General features: G+C 40.0%; 1 protein-coding gene across 1 annotated transcript; it reads right to left on the minus strand.

Moving 5' to 3' along the window:
• Nucleotides 1-1,883: 1,883 nt before the first annotated feature.
• LOC136255030 (uncharacterized) lies at nucleotides 1,884-13,134 on the minus strand. Its single transcript, XM_066047751.1, has 11 exons — nucleotides 10,352-13,134; nucleotides 10,077-10,278; nucleotides 9,828-9,915; nucleotides 9,526-9,785; nucleotides 7,987-9,466; nucleotides 7,584-7,893; nucleotides 7,454-7,507; nucleotides 6,826-6,898; nucleotides 6,068-6,777; nucleotides 2,442-2,572; nucleotides 1,884-2,227 (listed from the first exon to the last, which is right to left on the minus strand). The coding sequence occupies exons 1-11, from the start codon at nucleotides 13,132-13,134 to the stop codon at nucleotides 1,884-1,886; spliced, it is 6,435 nt and encodes a 2,144-aa protein (XP_065903823.1).
• Between the last annotated feature and the right edge of the window lie 3,666 nt (nucleotides 13,135-16,800).

The following is a 16,800-nucleotide window of genomic DNA, read 5'->3' on the forward strand; positions in this document are numbered from 1 at the left end:
CGTGTCGTAAATTTCAGCTCATTTTCATAAAAATGGGCAGGAACATCTAGAATGTTTTCCATTGCTGTTTTGGGTTATAGGGTGAGGTGCTCTACGAAATACACTTGATTCGCTGTACGGGGGCAGCACTCTTTTTTTACAGCTTGGCTGTTTTGGTTTAGATTTATTATTACTGAGCACCCAGCACTGCTGATGTACTCAGGATAAAAAAAAAATCACACATGTACATTACTACAATAATTAGAAACGTTAACTGAGAAAGAGTCAGAGTCATTTAAATCAATTAGGAATTGTGGCAACGAGTTCCAGTCTTGAGCTGTTCTGGAGAAAAAACTGTTTTGGTAAGCTGTAGTAGATGTTGTAGGGAGTATGAAATGGTACTGATGATATTGCCTGGTTTCTCTGGTCATTGGAAGATAATTGGATGGAATAGATAAGGGAATTTGGTTGTGAAGTGCTTTGTAAAATGTCTGCAGTCTGGATATCTTGCGTCAAGTTTTAAGTTCAGGCCAGGAGAAATGTTGGAGCATGGAAGTAACTGAACTGTATCTACTGTAATCTTTCAATACTCATCTTGCTGCTCTTCTTTGAATATTTTCAAGTTTATGTACATCACTGTTATAAATAGGGTCCCATACTACTGAAGCATATTCCAGTTGTGGTCATACCATTGTTAAATATGCTGCTGCTTTCACTTGTGTAGAACAATTGCTTAGGTTTCTCTTAAGAAAGTTTAATGTTCTGGATGCTTCTCCTGTTATTTTGGATACATGAGGTGACCAAGATAAATGTTTGTCCAAGAGTACTCCGAGGTATGTATGTCTATCAGTAATTGTTAAGGTATGGTTGTCCAGTTCATAGTTGTGAATAATAGGTGACTGAGATCTGGTATTACAACACAATTGGATACATTAAACCTAAGTTTCCATATGTGTACCCATTCTGATAGTCTGTCAAGATCTTGCTGAAGGATGGAAGCATCATTCTGGGAATCAAGTACTCTATATAACATGCAGTCCTCAGCAAACAGCCGTAGTGGGGATGAAATACTTCTGGTAATGTCATTAATATACAAGAAGAACATCAGAGGACCAAGTACTGTTCCTTGTGGTACCCCTGATGTAACTGTTACTGGGGTTGAGGATTTGCCATTAAGAAGTACACACTGTGTCTGATCAGTTAACCATGTTTTGATCCAGTTAAATGTATTGTTTCTAATGCCATAGTATTGTAATTTTGTAAGTAATTACTGGTGTGGAACTGTGTCAATAGCTTTAGCAAAATCAAGCAATATGATGTCAACTTGTTTCTGATGGTCTCAGTAGAGCATGTAGAATATCTTCTGTTAGGGTAATGAGTTGGGTAGCACAAGAATGACCAGCTCTGAAGCCATGTTGATTTTCTGTTAGGATGTCATTGGCATTAAGGTGGATCATTATGTTGTGAAAAATGATGTGTTCCATTGTTTTTGAGCATATAGAAGTAAGAGATATCGGTCTATAATTACTTGCTTCATCACGCCTACCTTTCTTAAAGACTGGACAAATGTTTGCTTTTTCCAATCTGATGGTAGTAAGCCTGAAGATAGTGATTTTGTAAAAATGACTTGTAAGATAGGAGAAATTTCTACAGCAAACTGTTTAAGGATGAATGATGGAATTTCATCCGGACCACTGGCTTCATTTGTATCAAGGTTAGACAATAATTGACGTATGCCTTCCACTGAAAATGTAATGTCAGATATATTTGGGAATAGGACTTCAGAGCTTGGATCTGCCAGATTAAGTAAATTCTCTGTATCTTCTTCATAAACACTGACTTAAAATAACTGTTCAAGGCTTCAGCTTTACTTTTGGCATCAGTACATGGCTTTCCATCAACAACTATCCAACATCATCTTTACGCTTAGCCTTAATATATTTCCAAAACTGTCTCTTGCTACCACCAAAGGAGTCATCAAATAGTCTGCTACAATAGTTGTTATGAGCTTCTTTGAGTTTGTTATTAATTTGGTTTTTGATTCTGCGGTAAGTACTCCAGTCTCCCTCACTATTGCTTCTTTTAGCAATATCATATAGAAGCTTACGAACTTTCATGTCCTTTTTCAACTCTTTATTAATCCATGGCAAACCACTATTTGATCGTATAGTTCTTTGAGGGACATGTTTAGAGGTAGTAATATACACAGCTTCTTTAAAGTCATTCCACATTACTTCAACATTGAGTCCTGTTGCAGAAAACTGTTCTGAAAATTTAATAAATCTGCTTTTATTCCTTCCACATCAGCTTTATGATACAAAAAGGCCTTATGAGGGGCTGTTGATCAGGTACATGGTTTATTGAAAAACTGAATACTACGGCATCATGATCTGACATGTCTGGTACCACTTCTAGATCATGGATATTAGAATTAGTAGAAAGCACCAAGTCTAAAGTTTTACCTAGGCGAGTAGGTGAGTCAACATATTGTTCTAGTCCAGTATCACTTACTATGTCCAGGAATAAGTTATTTACTTCAGTACCATAATTAGGGCTAGGACAAACTTGACCTTGACCATCTGACCAGACAATGCTAGGAAAAATGAAGTCACCAAGTAGTATGATATCGATATTGGGTGAGCTGGAACACTGATCAATAATTTATTTAGTGATGTCTGGAGTTCTAGCATGGGATAAGCTCTGTGATCTGGAGGACGGTAAAATGAACCCAACTATAACTGTTTCATATTGGACAAAATGATTTTAACCCAGACCAATTCTACATCATCACTAAGTGTAGGATCTTCAGCTACAGAAAAACCTTTCTGCACACATAGGAAAACTCCTCCGGTTCCTTCAGTGCGATCTTTTCTAAATACATCAAGACACACGGTAGTGTGTCGTGCGGCCCAAGAAGCCGGCGCGTATCACCCGTGAGTATATTGACAGGAAGAAAGAAAACGCAATTTTGTACCTCCGTAGCTCTGTGCTTCCTTGATAAAACAAGACGATTTTTGCTGTGGACATGCCCTCCAACTGCAGCACTCCACATTCCAAATTTGAGCGAAATCGCTTCACGCGTTCCCGAGATATGCGACTTCAAAAATTGGCTCAGTTTCTTCGTTTTTTTCTTGTCGCACACTTACAAAAACTGCTCTAAAACGCGAACGCCACATCCACTTGCCTTGAAATTTGGCACACAGAAGATGGATATAAAGGCGCATCTCAGTACCAACTTTGGCTGGAATACAATAAACAGGCAAAGAGTTATGAGCGATTATTCACGAAAATTAACACCAATATGTTGTCACGCCTACAGGGTAAACCGCGTATGGGAAGAAGCTGAAAATCGGTGGGTGAATAGGTTAACTATTGAACCTCAAACCTTTTGTGGTTTGAAAGAAAGTGAGCTAAAAAACAGGAAGATACAACAAAAAAACCAACAGTGTGTAACAATTATGCAATCGAGATTAGCTAATAAAAAAAACGACTGCTTGCCACGCCTACCAGATAAACCGCTTGGGTTAATGCTTTGAAAATCGTTGTACAGATGGAGTAATCATCTTAGAAAGGCTCATCAATGGTGTAGAAGAATCAGACTTAAAGCCACGGAGTTATAACACGAAATCCAACTTGGTGCAGCAAGTGCGAGATCGAGATACTCTAATAGAGCAGTCATCCTATATAGAGCAGTCACCCTGAAGAGAATTCAAGAGATGAGCTAGAAACAAGAAACCTGTATAGAGATCAGCTAGAAGAAGTTACCTTGTAGGGAGTTCATGCAACTATGGAAAGGGATAGTTCAGCTAGAAGAAATCACCTTGTAGAGTTCAGCTACAAAGAAACCACCATGTAGAGAGTTCAACTATAAACAAATCGCCCTGTGGAGAGATCAATAGAAGAAGTTACCTTGCAGAGAGTTCAGCTACAAAGAAACCATCATGTAGAGAGTTCAGCTACAAACAAATCTCCCTGTAGAGAGATTAGCTAGAAGAAGTTACCTTGTAGAGAGTTCAGCTACAAAAAAACCATCATATTTATTATTATTATCAGTTTTTCCAAAGATGGGTATCACAAAAGGCAATACTGCCTGTACAAGGTGATCCCCAACACAGAACATACATTCACATGTACAATTACACACAAACAAATACAAAAGGAACATGAACTACTAAAGGATCATGAACTACAAAAGGATCATGTAGAGAGTTCAGCTACAAACAAATCTCCCTGTAGAGAGATCAGCTAGAAGAAGTTACCTTGTAGAGAGTTCAGCTTCAAACAAATCACCCTGTAGAAAGATCAGTTAGAAGAGGTCACCTTGTAGAGAGTTCAGCTACAAAGAAACCACCATGTAGAGAGCTCAGTTACAAACTAGTGACCTTGTAGAGACATCAGCTAGAAGAAGTTACCTTGTAGAGAGTTCAGCTACAAAGAAACCATTCTTTAAGATCGCCGCTGCAAACAAATCACCTATATAGAATTCAGCAACAAACAAATTACCATGTAGAGAGATCAGCTAGAAGAAGTTATCTTGTAGATAGTTCAGCTACAAACAAATCACCCTGTAGAGAGATCAGCTAGAAGAAGTTAACTTGTAGAGAGTTAAGCTACAAAGAAACCATCATTTAGAGAGTTCAGCTTCAAACAAATCACCTGTATAGAGTTCAGCTACAAACAAATCACCCTGTAGAAAGATCAGCTAGAAGAAGTCACCTTGTAGAAAGTTCAGTTACAAAGAAACCACCATGTAGAGAGTTCAGCTACAAACTAGTGACCTAGTAGAGACATCAGCTAGAAAAGTTACCTTGTAGAGAGTTCAGCTACAAAGAAATAATTCTGTAAAGAGCTCAGCTGCAAACAAATCACCTGTACAGAATTCAGCTACAAACAAATCACCCTGTAGAGAGGTCAGCTAGAAGAAATTACCTTGTAGATAGTTCATCTACAAAGAAACCACCATGTAGAGAGTTCAGCTGCAAAGAAATCACCCTGTAGAAAATTCAGCCACAAACAAATTACCCTGTAGAAAGATCAGTTAGAAGAAGTTACCTTTTAGAGAGTTCAGCTACAAAGAAACCATTCTGTAAAGAGCTCAGCTGCAAACAAATTACCTGTACAGAATTCAGCTACAAACAAACCACCCTGTAGAGAGATCAGCTAGAAGAAGTTACCTTGTAGATCATTCAGCTACAAACAAATCACCCTGTAGAGAGATCAGCTAGAAGAAGTTACCTAGATGTGAAATCCAAGGTGGCGGCCAAGAAATGGCTGTGATGGTAGGTTAATGGTAAAAGTTTTAATAATGACAATTCAGGTGAATTTTGTGCCAAGTCCAAGCGGCACAAAAATTCACCTGACTTGTCGTTATTAAAATTTTTACCATTAACCTACCATTACAGCCATTTCTTGGCCGCCACCTTGGATTTCATATCTTTTTTCACCATAGCCTTTTTGAGGGCCGCACACTTTTTTTACAGCTTGGCTGTTTTGGATTAGATTATAGTTTTTAGGAAAAATTTCTGCAGACAGGTAAGATTCATCTAAATGAGATTCATAACTGCAAATTATATCAGGGTCATATTCATTGATCAGGGCCAAAAGAGCTGCTTTCTTGAGATTGCTTCTTAAGCTACAACAATTAAGACTTAGTATTTTTAGCTTTCTGTAAGTATTTGTAGCATCAGAGACACATTTATAATCTTGAGTATCAAAACTAACTGAAATATGTGAATCAATCGTATCAGGAGAAGGAATAGACAATGGTGAATCACTTTGTATCTTAGAATCTATATTGATAGATAGTCAATTTGAGAAGGTTTAGTGTTTTGTAATGATGTATGATCAGTACTTGTAAGATGTAATTGTTGATTCTGTATTTTGGCATGTAGCTTGTTGAATACAAATAAGCTTTGATTTCTGATTTTAATAAATTGTCTAGCAACTCCCTTTTCTATTAAAGCTCTTCTTTATTTTAATGATAGAGTTTCCATGGCTCTTTCTTCAGGGGTAAGGTCAGGTTTCATGAAAACTGGTTGGAAAGCTTATTGTTGTTGGAGAGAATATTTGAGGCATCTATGTACAGTACCTTAAGAACTTCACAAGTACAGGTCTGGGATGGCTAGCCTGAGTATTGTATTTGCCTAGGCGATAACAATCTTTGATAGAATTTTCATTCATTGGGTTTTCTAGTTCTGAGAAGGCGGAAATAACACTTTTGACATCTAGCTGTAATCTGTCCTGTCTGATGGTGTTCGAGGGGTTTTCTTCTAGGCAATACACAACAACATTCAATTTTCTTTCTGGTAGAACTGATTGATGACTGCTTAGTATGTTCAATGCCTGACATTTTGTAGCAACAGATGGGAGGGTTTCATTCTGTGGGATTAGTGATGGTTCTTGTGCTCCTTCTAGTTCTGTTATTTTACTAGTTAGTTTCTTTACAGTTTCCTTCAGTTCAAAAAAGATTTCCTTATATTGTTTAGTAAATGTACAATAGGAACACAAATAAGGAGTTGACTCACTTAGGTTCTCAAAAGCAGGACGTGTCAAAGTAGCACATGTTCTGTGTATCCACCCCTGGTAGTCTCCTTCACAAAAGACTGCATCATGACCCTCAGTATTCTCGTCAGAATCCAACATGGCGCATTCACAAACTAGGTATATCTCTTTCTGTTCTTGGGAATACTGACTTTTCGTTTTCTTTTCAGCAACCTTTGAAGGAGGGATGTTGTGAACCAGTTGTTTTCGTTTAGTAGTCTTCCTAGGTTGTTTGGGGGTAGATATTCCATCTCTACTCTAATTAATACACACCATACGAGAGGTAGAATCTCGTATAGACGTTGCCATGAAGTCCAATCCAAATCTCTGATCCTTGGTTTGTCCAAAACCGTCCTTGGAGTAAGAAGTAATGTCTTGCCTAATGGAAAGCGAAAATACGTGGGTCCTGTAACAACGATAAGGCCACTCCAAATAAATTCTCTGTTTCCCGTCCACTGTCTGCATCTAGTTACTGTCAGCTCTAAATATTCCATCATTCCGTATTCTTCCATTATTTTCCGGTTATTGTTGCATACTGTCAGGCTCACTTGAAATCATGTCAGCTCACCTGTCAGCAGTGCTACCAAGTCGGCACAAACTTCACGTTTGTGCTATTTTGCAACTTGAAAAGGAAGGAACAAGCGTAAGCATGCTTTTATGCAGTTTTTTTAGGGTTGTGCCAGGCAAATAATGGCTTGAAAAGCTGCCAACCTTATAATGAAATAATGGAAATGGACCGCCTGCCCGCATGCAAATATGCTTGAGTCCAGGACGGGAAACAGAGAATTTATTTGGAGTGGCCTAATTTGTAAGCGATTTGTCTGGTTCCTTATTGTCGACTTCACCCGTCACAACCCTTGCCGTCGTTATCACCACTTGACACGAGGTGAACTCACATGCGACCAACTTATTCTTATTATAGCACTACAATTACATCACACTCCCCCCAAATTGACCCATGGTCAACTTAGAAGGTACATAAGTGGTCCTAATTACAACATAACATATGTTACATGTACACATATGTTAACATAATACCAGGTTAACTAGAGTCAGTCATCCACTTCAGTACTTGTTGTCTGGCTCTCTGAGCTGCTACTCTGACAGGTTTTTTACATCTGTCTTGGGATACTGATACGTCTGTATTCTCTTGATGAGCCATCTTAATAGGCATCTGATCCTCTGAACACATCTGCGGAGCAATCTCAAGCGGATGAAGGCATGTAACAGGTCTTCTCAGTGTCGACAGTCGACCATTAGTGTTGACCTGCAGTACTACACCCCTTATCTGATCATCAGAACTCTTCAGTACTTCACTGACTCTGCCCAGTCTCCATTGTGTACGTGGACGATCCTCATCATGTATCACAACCACTTCGCCAGGTATAGGTGATCGTAGTACGCCAACCTCATCAGTGGTAGAGTATCATTCTCTAAGCTGAAGAAGATATTCTTCATGCCATCTACTCCAAAACTGATTCAGTGCTTTGGTAAGGTTCTGTGCTCTATCCCTGAGATCTTGAAAGGTTATGTCAAAGTCCTCATCAACTCGGTTTACATCTGTACCATCTGGTAGACACAGTAATCGACGACCACTCAACAAATGACTAGGTGTCAATGGCTCTTCAAGATCCTCACTAGATACATAAGATATTGGCCTTGAATTAAGAATGGCCTCAACTTGAACTAGCACAATTGTCAACTCATCAAGTGATAGTTGCGACTTGCCAATGGTCTTTCTTAGACATCGTTTCATCGATTGGACCATTCGTTCAAAAAAGCCGCCTTGCCATGGTGCTTTTTCTAAATTAAATCTCCACTGGACTTTCAAGCCTGCCATATACTGCTGCACCTCTGGGTCGCTTAACATCTTATCAAGGGTTAGTGCAGCAGAAACAAAGGTTTTGGCATTGTCCGAAATAACTTGAAGCGGAATCCCCCTTCTAGCTGTGAATCGCTTCAAAGACCTCAGAAATGTCTGTGTGGTCATATCAGGGACTAACTCAAGGTGCACAGCACGGGTAACACAACATGTATACAGAGCAATCCACACCTTGCTGCTCTCTGATCTATCTTCCACCTTAATGTAGAGAGGTCCAGCAAAGTCAACTCCACAATATGCAAATGGAGGTGCTTCCTTCACGCGGGATTCTGGCAATGGCGGAGGAGGTGCTGCTCTGTAGTGCTGGCCTTCTAGCTTACGACATACGACACATTGATAGATGATCTTATGAATGTACTGCCTTCCCTTGACAAGCCAGTACTTAGACCGGACTTCTGTTAAAGTATCTTTGACACCGCTGTGCAAGGTTCGCTCATGTGCATATTGCACAATCAAGGTAGTCAATGGATGGTGTTTGAGGAGCAAAATCGGATACTTTTGTCCATGCAGTATGTTAGCCTTCTTCAGTCTGCCACCACATATCCAAATATTGTGTTTGTCAACAAATAAGTCCAATTGGTGTTTCCATAGTTCAAAATTGGTTTCACTGGTCAGTTGGTTTTGGGAATCTGTAATCCAATCCAGTTCTGCTCTTTCTAGGTCTGAAGCAGTGATCGTCCAGTCAACCAAGGCAACATCACCAACCATCTTGAACCTTGCTGCAAACTTCTGCACAAGTGCAGTCACCCTTAACAGCTTCTGTAATTTGCTGTAGTGTGCACAGTTAATCAGTTTCCCGATACCAGGATTCTTTGTTGCTATCAATAAAGTATGACTGCTGGGGTTGTTCACCTTCATTTCTGAGATGCAGTCTTCTGGCATGGATCCCTCATCAGAACAGTCAGCAAGTAAAAACTTGAGTAGCCAATCTGGACCATGTCTCCACACAAGCTCTTCTCCAAGTCCTTGGTCGAAACACCACGGGAAGGCAAGTCGGCTGGGTTGTCTTTCCCGGCACAATGTGCCCAGTGTTGTACTGGCACTAACTGTCTGATTGCTGTGACTCTGTTATGAACAAACTGCTTCCACTGTTTGCCTTCACCTTGTATCCAAAAGAGAGCTACCTTGGAGTCTGTAAAGCATGAGCCTATCTTCACATCAATCACTGTATTAAGTGCTTCAAACACATGACACATAAGTTTGGCAAGTAGGAGACAACATAGCAACTCCAATCGGGGAATAGTCTGTTGGCTGAGTGGCGCTACACACGTCTTGGATGCTACAAAATAAGCAGACTGTGAGCCAACGCAGAGGTACACAACTGCGGCATACGCAGCAGCGGAGGCATCACAAAAACCATACAGGATGCTTGGTGACTGTTTGTCTATGAATTGAAAATAACATCTAGGAAGCGTGATAACAGTACCTTGAAATCTGGAGAGCAAGCCTTTCCATTTAGTCAACATTTCTCTAGATAATTGCTCGTCCCAATCCAGCTTAACCTTGCACAGCTCCTAAAAGAACATCTTTAACATCATTATTGCTGGGGCTAAAAAACCCAGAGGGTCATAAAATCGGGAAGCAAAGCCAACAATAGTTCGCTTTGTTGGCTCTAAATTGTGCAAAGAATTGGCTATATCCCTTATATCACATCACGTACTGGGTCCCAACTTACGCCCAGAACCTTATGTCCTCCAGGTATGCTTGCTGTCAGAAGATTGCTTGTGTATGTTGCATCTTCTTCCATAATGCAACCATACAACTCCACCTCAGTTGGCAACTTCTGCTCTGCAGCTATTCTCTGACGCAAGTGGGACAAATTGGTAACAAATTTACGTAGATTAAATCCTCCATCAGCAAACAGCTTCTTGGATGTACTATACAGGTTATAAGCATCATCATTGTCATCAGCACCATAATTATGTAACATCATCAACGTAAATGGATTGCTTCAAGGTGTTCACTAGATCTGGGTGGTCATCACGATACTTCTCAAGATGGTAGCTAATGGTAGCGTTGAGTAGAAAGGGACTTGCTGATACTCCAAAAACAACTCTAGTGAATCTCATCGCCTGGATCTCTGGTTGTGGCTTGGCAACATCATCTATCCACAGAAATCTTAGGGAATCACGATCCTCCTTGGCAACAGATATCACCAGGAAAGCTTTTTCCACATCAGCTATAAGGGCTACCTTGTAAGTGCGGAATCTGAAGAGAATATCTAAGATGTTTTGGTCAAACTTTGGCCCTGAGAATAGGCAGTCATTCAGAGATAGGCCTTTGTCCTGAGCAGAAGCATCGTACACTATTCTTAGTTTGGTTGTTTGTTTGTCTGTACGAATGACTGCGTGATGAGGAAGATAGTGGATTCTATTTACATCAGTGTCCTTACAGCCCTCATCACTGACCTTCTCCACAATACCCAGATTTAACTGTTGTTGGATGATGGCATTGTATTCCTGTAGTACTTCGGGGTGATGACGGAGCCTCTTAAGCAGTCCTTCAAGTCGCCTCTTAGCTAGCAGAAAGTTACTGGGAAGCCGTATCTGATCTGAGCGCAATGGGAGACTTACTTCATATCTGCCATCATCAAACTTAATGAACTGTTTGAAAGTGTCATAGACTGAAGGTTCGACGGAATGTATACCCAGTGACTCCAATTCCCAGAAGTTCTTAAGCAACTGGTCCATGGACTGTACATCAGAGATTTGAACAAGGAGCGAGTGAGTAGGGTTCAGGTTATGCAAGTTAGCATCACTACAGACTGGACCAGATAGCACCCATCCTAAATGAGTATCAATGGCGGTTGGACCACTCTGCCCACGGATCACTTGTCCTGTTACCAGCTGCCAATAGTGGTCGGAGCCAATCAAGGCATCTACTTGCAGGTCATCGCCAACTCTAGAAAAGTCTGCTAAATTAAGGTCACTGAGATGTCTGTACTTCTCCTTGGTATATGCAATCGGTTGACAAGATAGTGGCTCGCAGATAAGTGGAACTGTAGACAACATCAATTTAACAGTGGTACCATTCTTAAGAGGTATACCAACTCTCACCATCTCCACTGTCTGCATTGTTGTGGTATCTGAGCCAAACGTTTTGATCTGAACCTGTTCAACACGATCTGGTAACAACCCCAGTGCATCCCTCACTCTCTGTGTTATGTAGGACCGCTGACTCCCCCCATCCAGCATCAGTCTAATGGTCATTCCACGATTAGGTTCATCTAATTTGTGTACATACGCCTTGGCAGTTTGCAACAAAACTGGGACTTCTGTGTTGACGCAATACAACTGGGTGGTAGTTGGTATGTCCTGCTGCCCTGGTGGCAGTGGCTGTGGAGCTTGTAAATTGAATGTTGGAGGCTGCAGTGTTGGTAAACTGGATTGCGGTAACTGTGGCGTTATTGTTGCATTGTGTTCTGCAGCAGAATGGTTCTGGGAGTCTGAGCGTGGTTGTCCTCTAGAGACTGTACAACTGTTCTTACAAATACTGGAGTGATGCCGTCCACTGCAATGCGCACACTTGGCGGAGGATCTACAATTCTTGCTGAGGTGATGCCTTCTTAGACAGACAAAACAACGCCCTGTTCGCTTTAAAATACTTTTCCTCTGGGTGATGTCTGTTATAACAGTGCAAGACGATGAAGAGTGTCCCTGTCTACAATAACAACACTTGGGTTGGCCATCACCTGCAATAAAGGTTGCTGTAGTGGATATCACAGACCCTTGTGAACCTCCAATAGTAGAAAAGGCTCTCTCCCGAGCACTGATTTCATTCTCTACTATAGTCATTAATTGGTCTACAGTCCATTCAGCATCTCCAATTTCTCTGCTGACAATTAACTTAAGGTCTTCAGGCAACTTGTTCATAAATAAGGATGACAACAAATGTCCATATGAAGACAAAGGAACACTGAGTGATTTGAGGCTTCGTACCTGAAATTCTACGTGATCATAAAAGCAGCGAAGAGCCTTAGTGTTGGTTGCAGATGGAACTGATGCTAGTTCTACTAATGTGTCCATATGGCGAGCAATAATCAACTGTTTATTACCAAATCGCTTCTTAAGAATGTCAATTGCCTCGGTGTAATTAGAAGTAGAGAGTTGTAAGCCCGCTATCGCTCTCATTGCAGAACCTTCAAGCAATGAGTTTAGGTACGTGAATTTATCTACTGCAGACAATGATGGGTTAAGATGTATGGATGACTCAAATGTGCTCCAGAATGCTTCCCACTTAGTGAGGTCACCGTTAAAGGTCTTCGGCACTAGCTTAGGTAACTTGACTCTGCTACCAGCATCTGTAGCTGGTGTCACTCTATGTTCTGGCCTTAGTTCTGAAGCAGCACCTGTGCTGGTTGTGGTAGTTGTTGCCATGGTAGTTGTAGTTGTTGATGCGGTAGTTGTTGGCGAACTGCCGTGTGTGGGAGGTGTATTTCGATGTGTTGAAATAAGCTGCTCTACGTGACATATTGACTGTTTTAATCTTTCAGAGAACACATCTGCTTGTTCTATCTCTTCCTCTATCGCATCATCCTCGATTGATGCCAACACTTCGTCATTAAGGGTGCGAAGTTTAACTAACTTTTCATTCAATGAAAGTTTCCACTGATGCAGCTTCTCGAGTGCTGGTCCTCCAGTGACGGCACTTGCTTCTTCCAGCTGATTCATCAGTCTTGAGGCTGACGAACGATGTCCAGCTCTCACTTTCTTGATTCGTGCAAGGGTTTCCATCGTCGCTAACAATTGAAAAATGTTGCAACTCTTAGTCGAAGTATCGACGGGTGTCAATTACAATAAATTCTAATTGGTGTCCACCAAACTGAATCGGATCGCCTAAAGAAAAACAGCAGAGAAATACACAATAATTGACGCAATGCACTAGCCTGGTCGGGTACCATTTATAACCTGGTACCAAGGTGTCTGCATTTGTGGTTAAAGATTTCTGCTACTGACTGTCTTGCCGTTGTACACCAGTGCGTGTCCGGCTCGAAGGACCATGTAAGCGATTTGTCTGGTTCCTTATTGTCGACTTCACCCGTCACAACCCTTGCCGTCGTTATCACCACTTGACACGAGGTGAACTCACGTGCGACCAACTTATTCTTATTATAGCACTACAATTACATCACATAATTCAACAACTGGTAGTTGTATCAGACGCCATATTTGCCCTGTTCACTCACTATCACGTACGCATACATGAAATCGCTTTACAAACATTGTTGCAAAGACAAAAAAAGTCTACTGCTGATTGCATGAATCTTTAAAAAAATTTTTTTTGTTAACCATTGCCTGACCATAACACACGTACATGCTGAAACACCATACTATTACTTATTACCTAACTATATACTTATTACTACCTATGTACTTAACTAATGTCAAAGTCAGGAAATTCGTCCTCAACAGTAAGCGAATACTGGCGGAGTATCATTTTCGCATTGTACCTCCACAAATTCACAGACAGTTGCTGGAGAAGTTGGCGCCTAGCAAACTTTCGAGGTAAACCGTTTCTAACAGTTGTTCTATCAGCTATGGATCCTAAAATTGATAGGGCATATGGTGCAAGTTGCTTACAGAGGTTTTCAGGTTAGTTGTCCGCGTATGGCAACGAATAACTGTAAATTCGTACTGTAATTCTACAGGAATTCATTGCACATGCGCGGACAACCAACCTGAAAACCTCTGTACGTTGGGAATCTTAGTCCCCAACATCAGCAACCTGTTCCATGAAACAAAATGTTTTTAAATTTTATGTGCGCATACACGCATACTTCATGCAATTGTTAAAGATTCGTGCAATCAGCAGTAACCAGACCATGCTGTTACGAGTGCGCTTTATTAAATACTCAGAGCATGTGCAACAGTATGATTTGCATCGCTGCGTGCCGACTTTCTGAAAATAATAATTCTTTGTGTGATAAAAATCGAGTCGATTTTTTGTGTGATAAAAATCGGGTCAATTTTTGTGCCACAGCATAAAATTCGAGCCGATTTTTGTTCACAAGAAGTATAAATTGAGTCGATTTTTGTCTTGGATCCACAGCATGTATGAAAAATTTGAAACAAAAGGTGCACCATACAAAATGGTAGTAAAGGTCAAGTCAAAGTAGTGACCGTCACTACACAAAAATAGTGAGTATTGCGGCAGAAATTAGTAGTGAAATTCACTACTAATTTTTACAGTGTATAATATTAACACGCTGATGTACCATAGATATTAGAGTTCTCTCTAATATCTATGGATGTACAGACCTTGTCCAAATTGTCTTTCTTTCTTACTACAAACATTTCCTTCACCAGCTGATTATACTTTCGTGATCGCCAACTGTTTTTCGACAGTCAACTGAAAGCCTGCTTTGATGAAGTCGATAGAACATGATTGCAACTGGCACTGCAGAAATTCGCTAAAGAAAACAACAGTTCTCCTGGCGATATATAGCGCATTGTAGCGTTCGTCAACAAAAAATTGTAACAGTTTGGTATCACGTGTTCTTCTGAGCATGCACAGAGTAAATAATGGCTTACCATGCGGTAGCTTAAGAAGGATGCGGGCGGTGGATGGGAAACTAACAATCACCAAATAGGGGCCTTAGACATACAGTGATTTTTCAAATTGGCTGTTCAATGTAACTATTATGGTATTTTTGGTCACGTGGCCACTTTTTGGATGTTTTGGTGCATTAAAATTATGCTGATACCAATGCTGCAAGCATTATGCTACAAGCATTCCAATAATAAACTAGCACTTGTTTGCTTTATCTTAAAGGTCAGTCTGTGTGAAATCTCCAGAAACAACAAAAGGAAGCACCTTCTCATTTTGAGTTGGAAACCCTAGCTATTGTGTAGCTAGTTAACCTGGTACATGCGAGGCCACATGAAAATTCAAACAAACTGAAAGCTATAATTGATATTTAATAGCTAGCTAACACTGTTTTAAACTTCATCATGCTGTATAGTAGCTAGTGCTGTAGTAGTGTAGCTACTGTTATTATTATTATTATTGTTAATTAGCAAAGCCCACTAGGGGCAACACGCTAATGAGCATTACAATCTGGAGAACAAATTGATGCTTTGTTTCTTGACTTCTCCAAAGCATTTGATAAGGTACCTCACGAAAGCCTTTGTCACAAATTATCACACTATGGAATAAATGGCCACTTGCTAGATTGGATCAAAAGTTTTCTGACAGAAAGAACACATTCAGTTGTTATTGATGGAGAAAATAGCTGTCCTTCTACAGTACTTTCCGGTGTTCCACAAGACACAATTTTGGCACCCTTATTGTTTTTAATATTTATAAATGATATTACACAAGATCTCCAGTGTACTGTTAGACTTTATGCAGATGATATCTTAATTTACAACATCATTCGTTTTCCCAATGACTCTGAACATCTTCAACAAGATTTATGTACTTTACAAGCATGGGCCAGGAGATGGCAAATGGAATTTAACCCAGCTAAATGTGTACATCTTACAATTCCATATCATATTATTGAACATAACTATTACTTATTTGATCACCTAATTCAAAAGGTCTCCAAGGCAAAATATCTAGGAATAACATTTGATGAACATCTTACTTGGAAAAATCATATTCATAACATCTGTCATAAGGCCAATTCAGCCCTAGCTTTTCTGAGGAGGAACATCAATCATTGTCCAATTTCTGTAAGATCTCATTGCTATAAGTCCCTGGCCAGACCCATACTAGAATATGCTTCACCTATATGGGCTCCTCACCTTCAATCTGATATTTGTGCCATAGAAAAGATTCAATGTAGTGCTGCAAGGTATACAATGAACAATTACTGCTGGAGAAGTAGTGTTACTAACATGCTCACATCACTTAATTGGCCCTCTCTAGAATCACGACGTACATTTTGCAAACTAGTCATGTTTTATAAGATAATCAATTGTCAAATGGAAGTTCCATCTATCTCAATAACATCAATGTCATCAGTTACCAGAGGTCATTCACAACGTTTCAGAATCCCACAAGCAAGGATCAACTTGTACTTATTTTCCTTTTTACCATCCACTATTAAATTATGGAACACTTTACCAGAAGATGTGGTCAATCAGCCATCTATAAACTGTTTTAAGGACATTTTGTTAAATCATCTGAATTTACTTTGATTTTGTTTTGTATCTGTGTGTTATATACTCCTTGATGGAGTCCTACACAGTAATAAATAAATAAATAAATAACAATCACATAGTATATTACTTACAGCGTTCTTAAATGTATCGAGATCTATTGTGTCGATGTTAGGAATTTGAAGGGAGTTCCATTGAATAATTGTTTGTGGGAGGAAGGAGTATTTGTACACATCAACTCTTGTTTGCAAGTGAGTTAGCTTGAGAGGATGATGAGCATGGGTGGAGGACACT

This window comes from Dysidea avara, chromosome 5, assembly GCF_963678975.1.
Source record: "Dysidea avara chromosome 5, odDysAvar1.4, whole genome shotgun sequence".
In the NCBI taxonomy this organism is placed as follows: Eukaryota; Metazoa; Porifera; class Demospongiae; order Dictyoceratida; family Dysideidae; genus Dysidea; species Dysidea avara.

What these genes read in the sequence shown, in the direction of transcription:
- LOC136255030 (XM_066047751.1), bottom strand. Translation starts at nt 13,134, where the DNA reads ATGGAAACCCTTGCACGAATCAAGAAAGTGAGAGCTGGACATCGTTCG. An exon ending in CTTGCTCTCCAGATTTCAAG is followed by an intron (nt 9,786 to 9,827) that starts GTACTGTTATCA and finishes TTCAATTCATAG; the next exon opens with ACAAACAGTCACCAAGCATC. An exon ending in CATGCTTTACAGACTCCAAG is followed by an intron (nt 9,467 to 9,525) that starts GTAGCTCTCTTT and finishes TGTTCATAACAG; the next exon opens with AGTCACAGCAATCAGACAGT.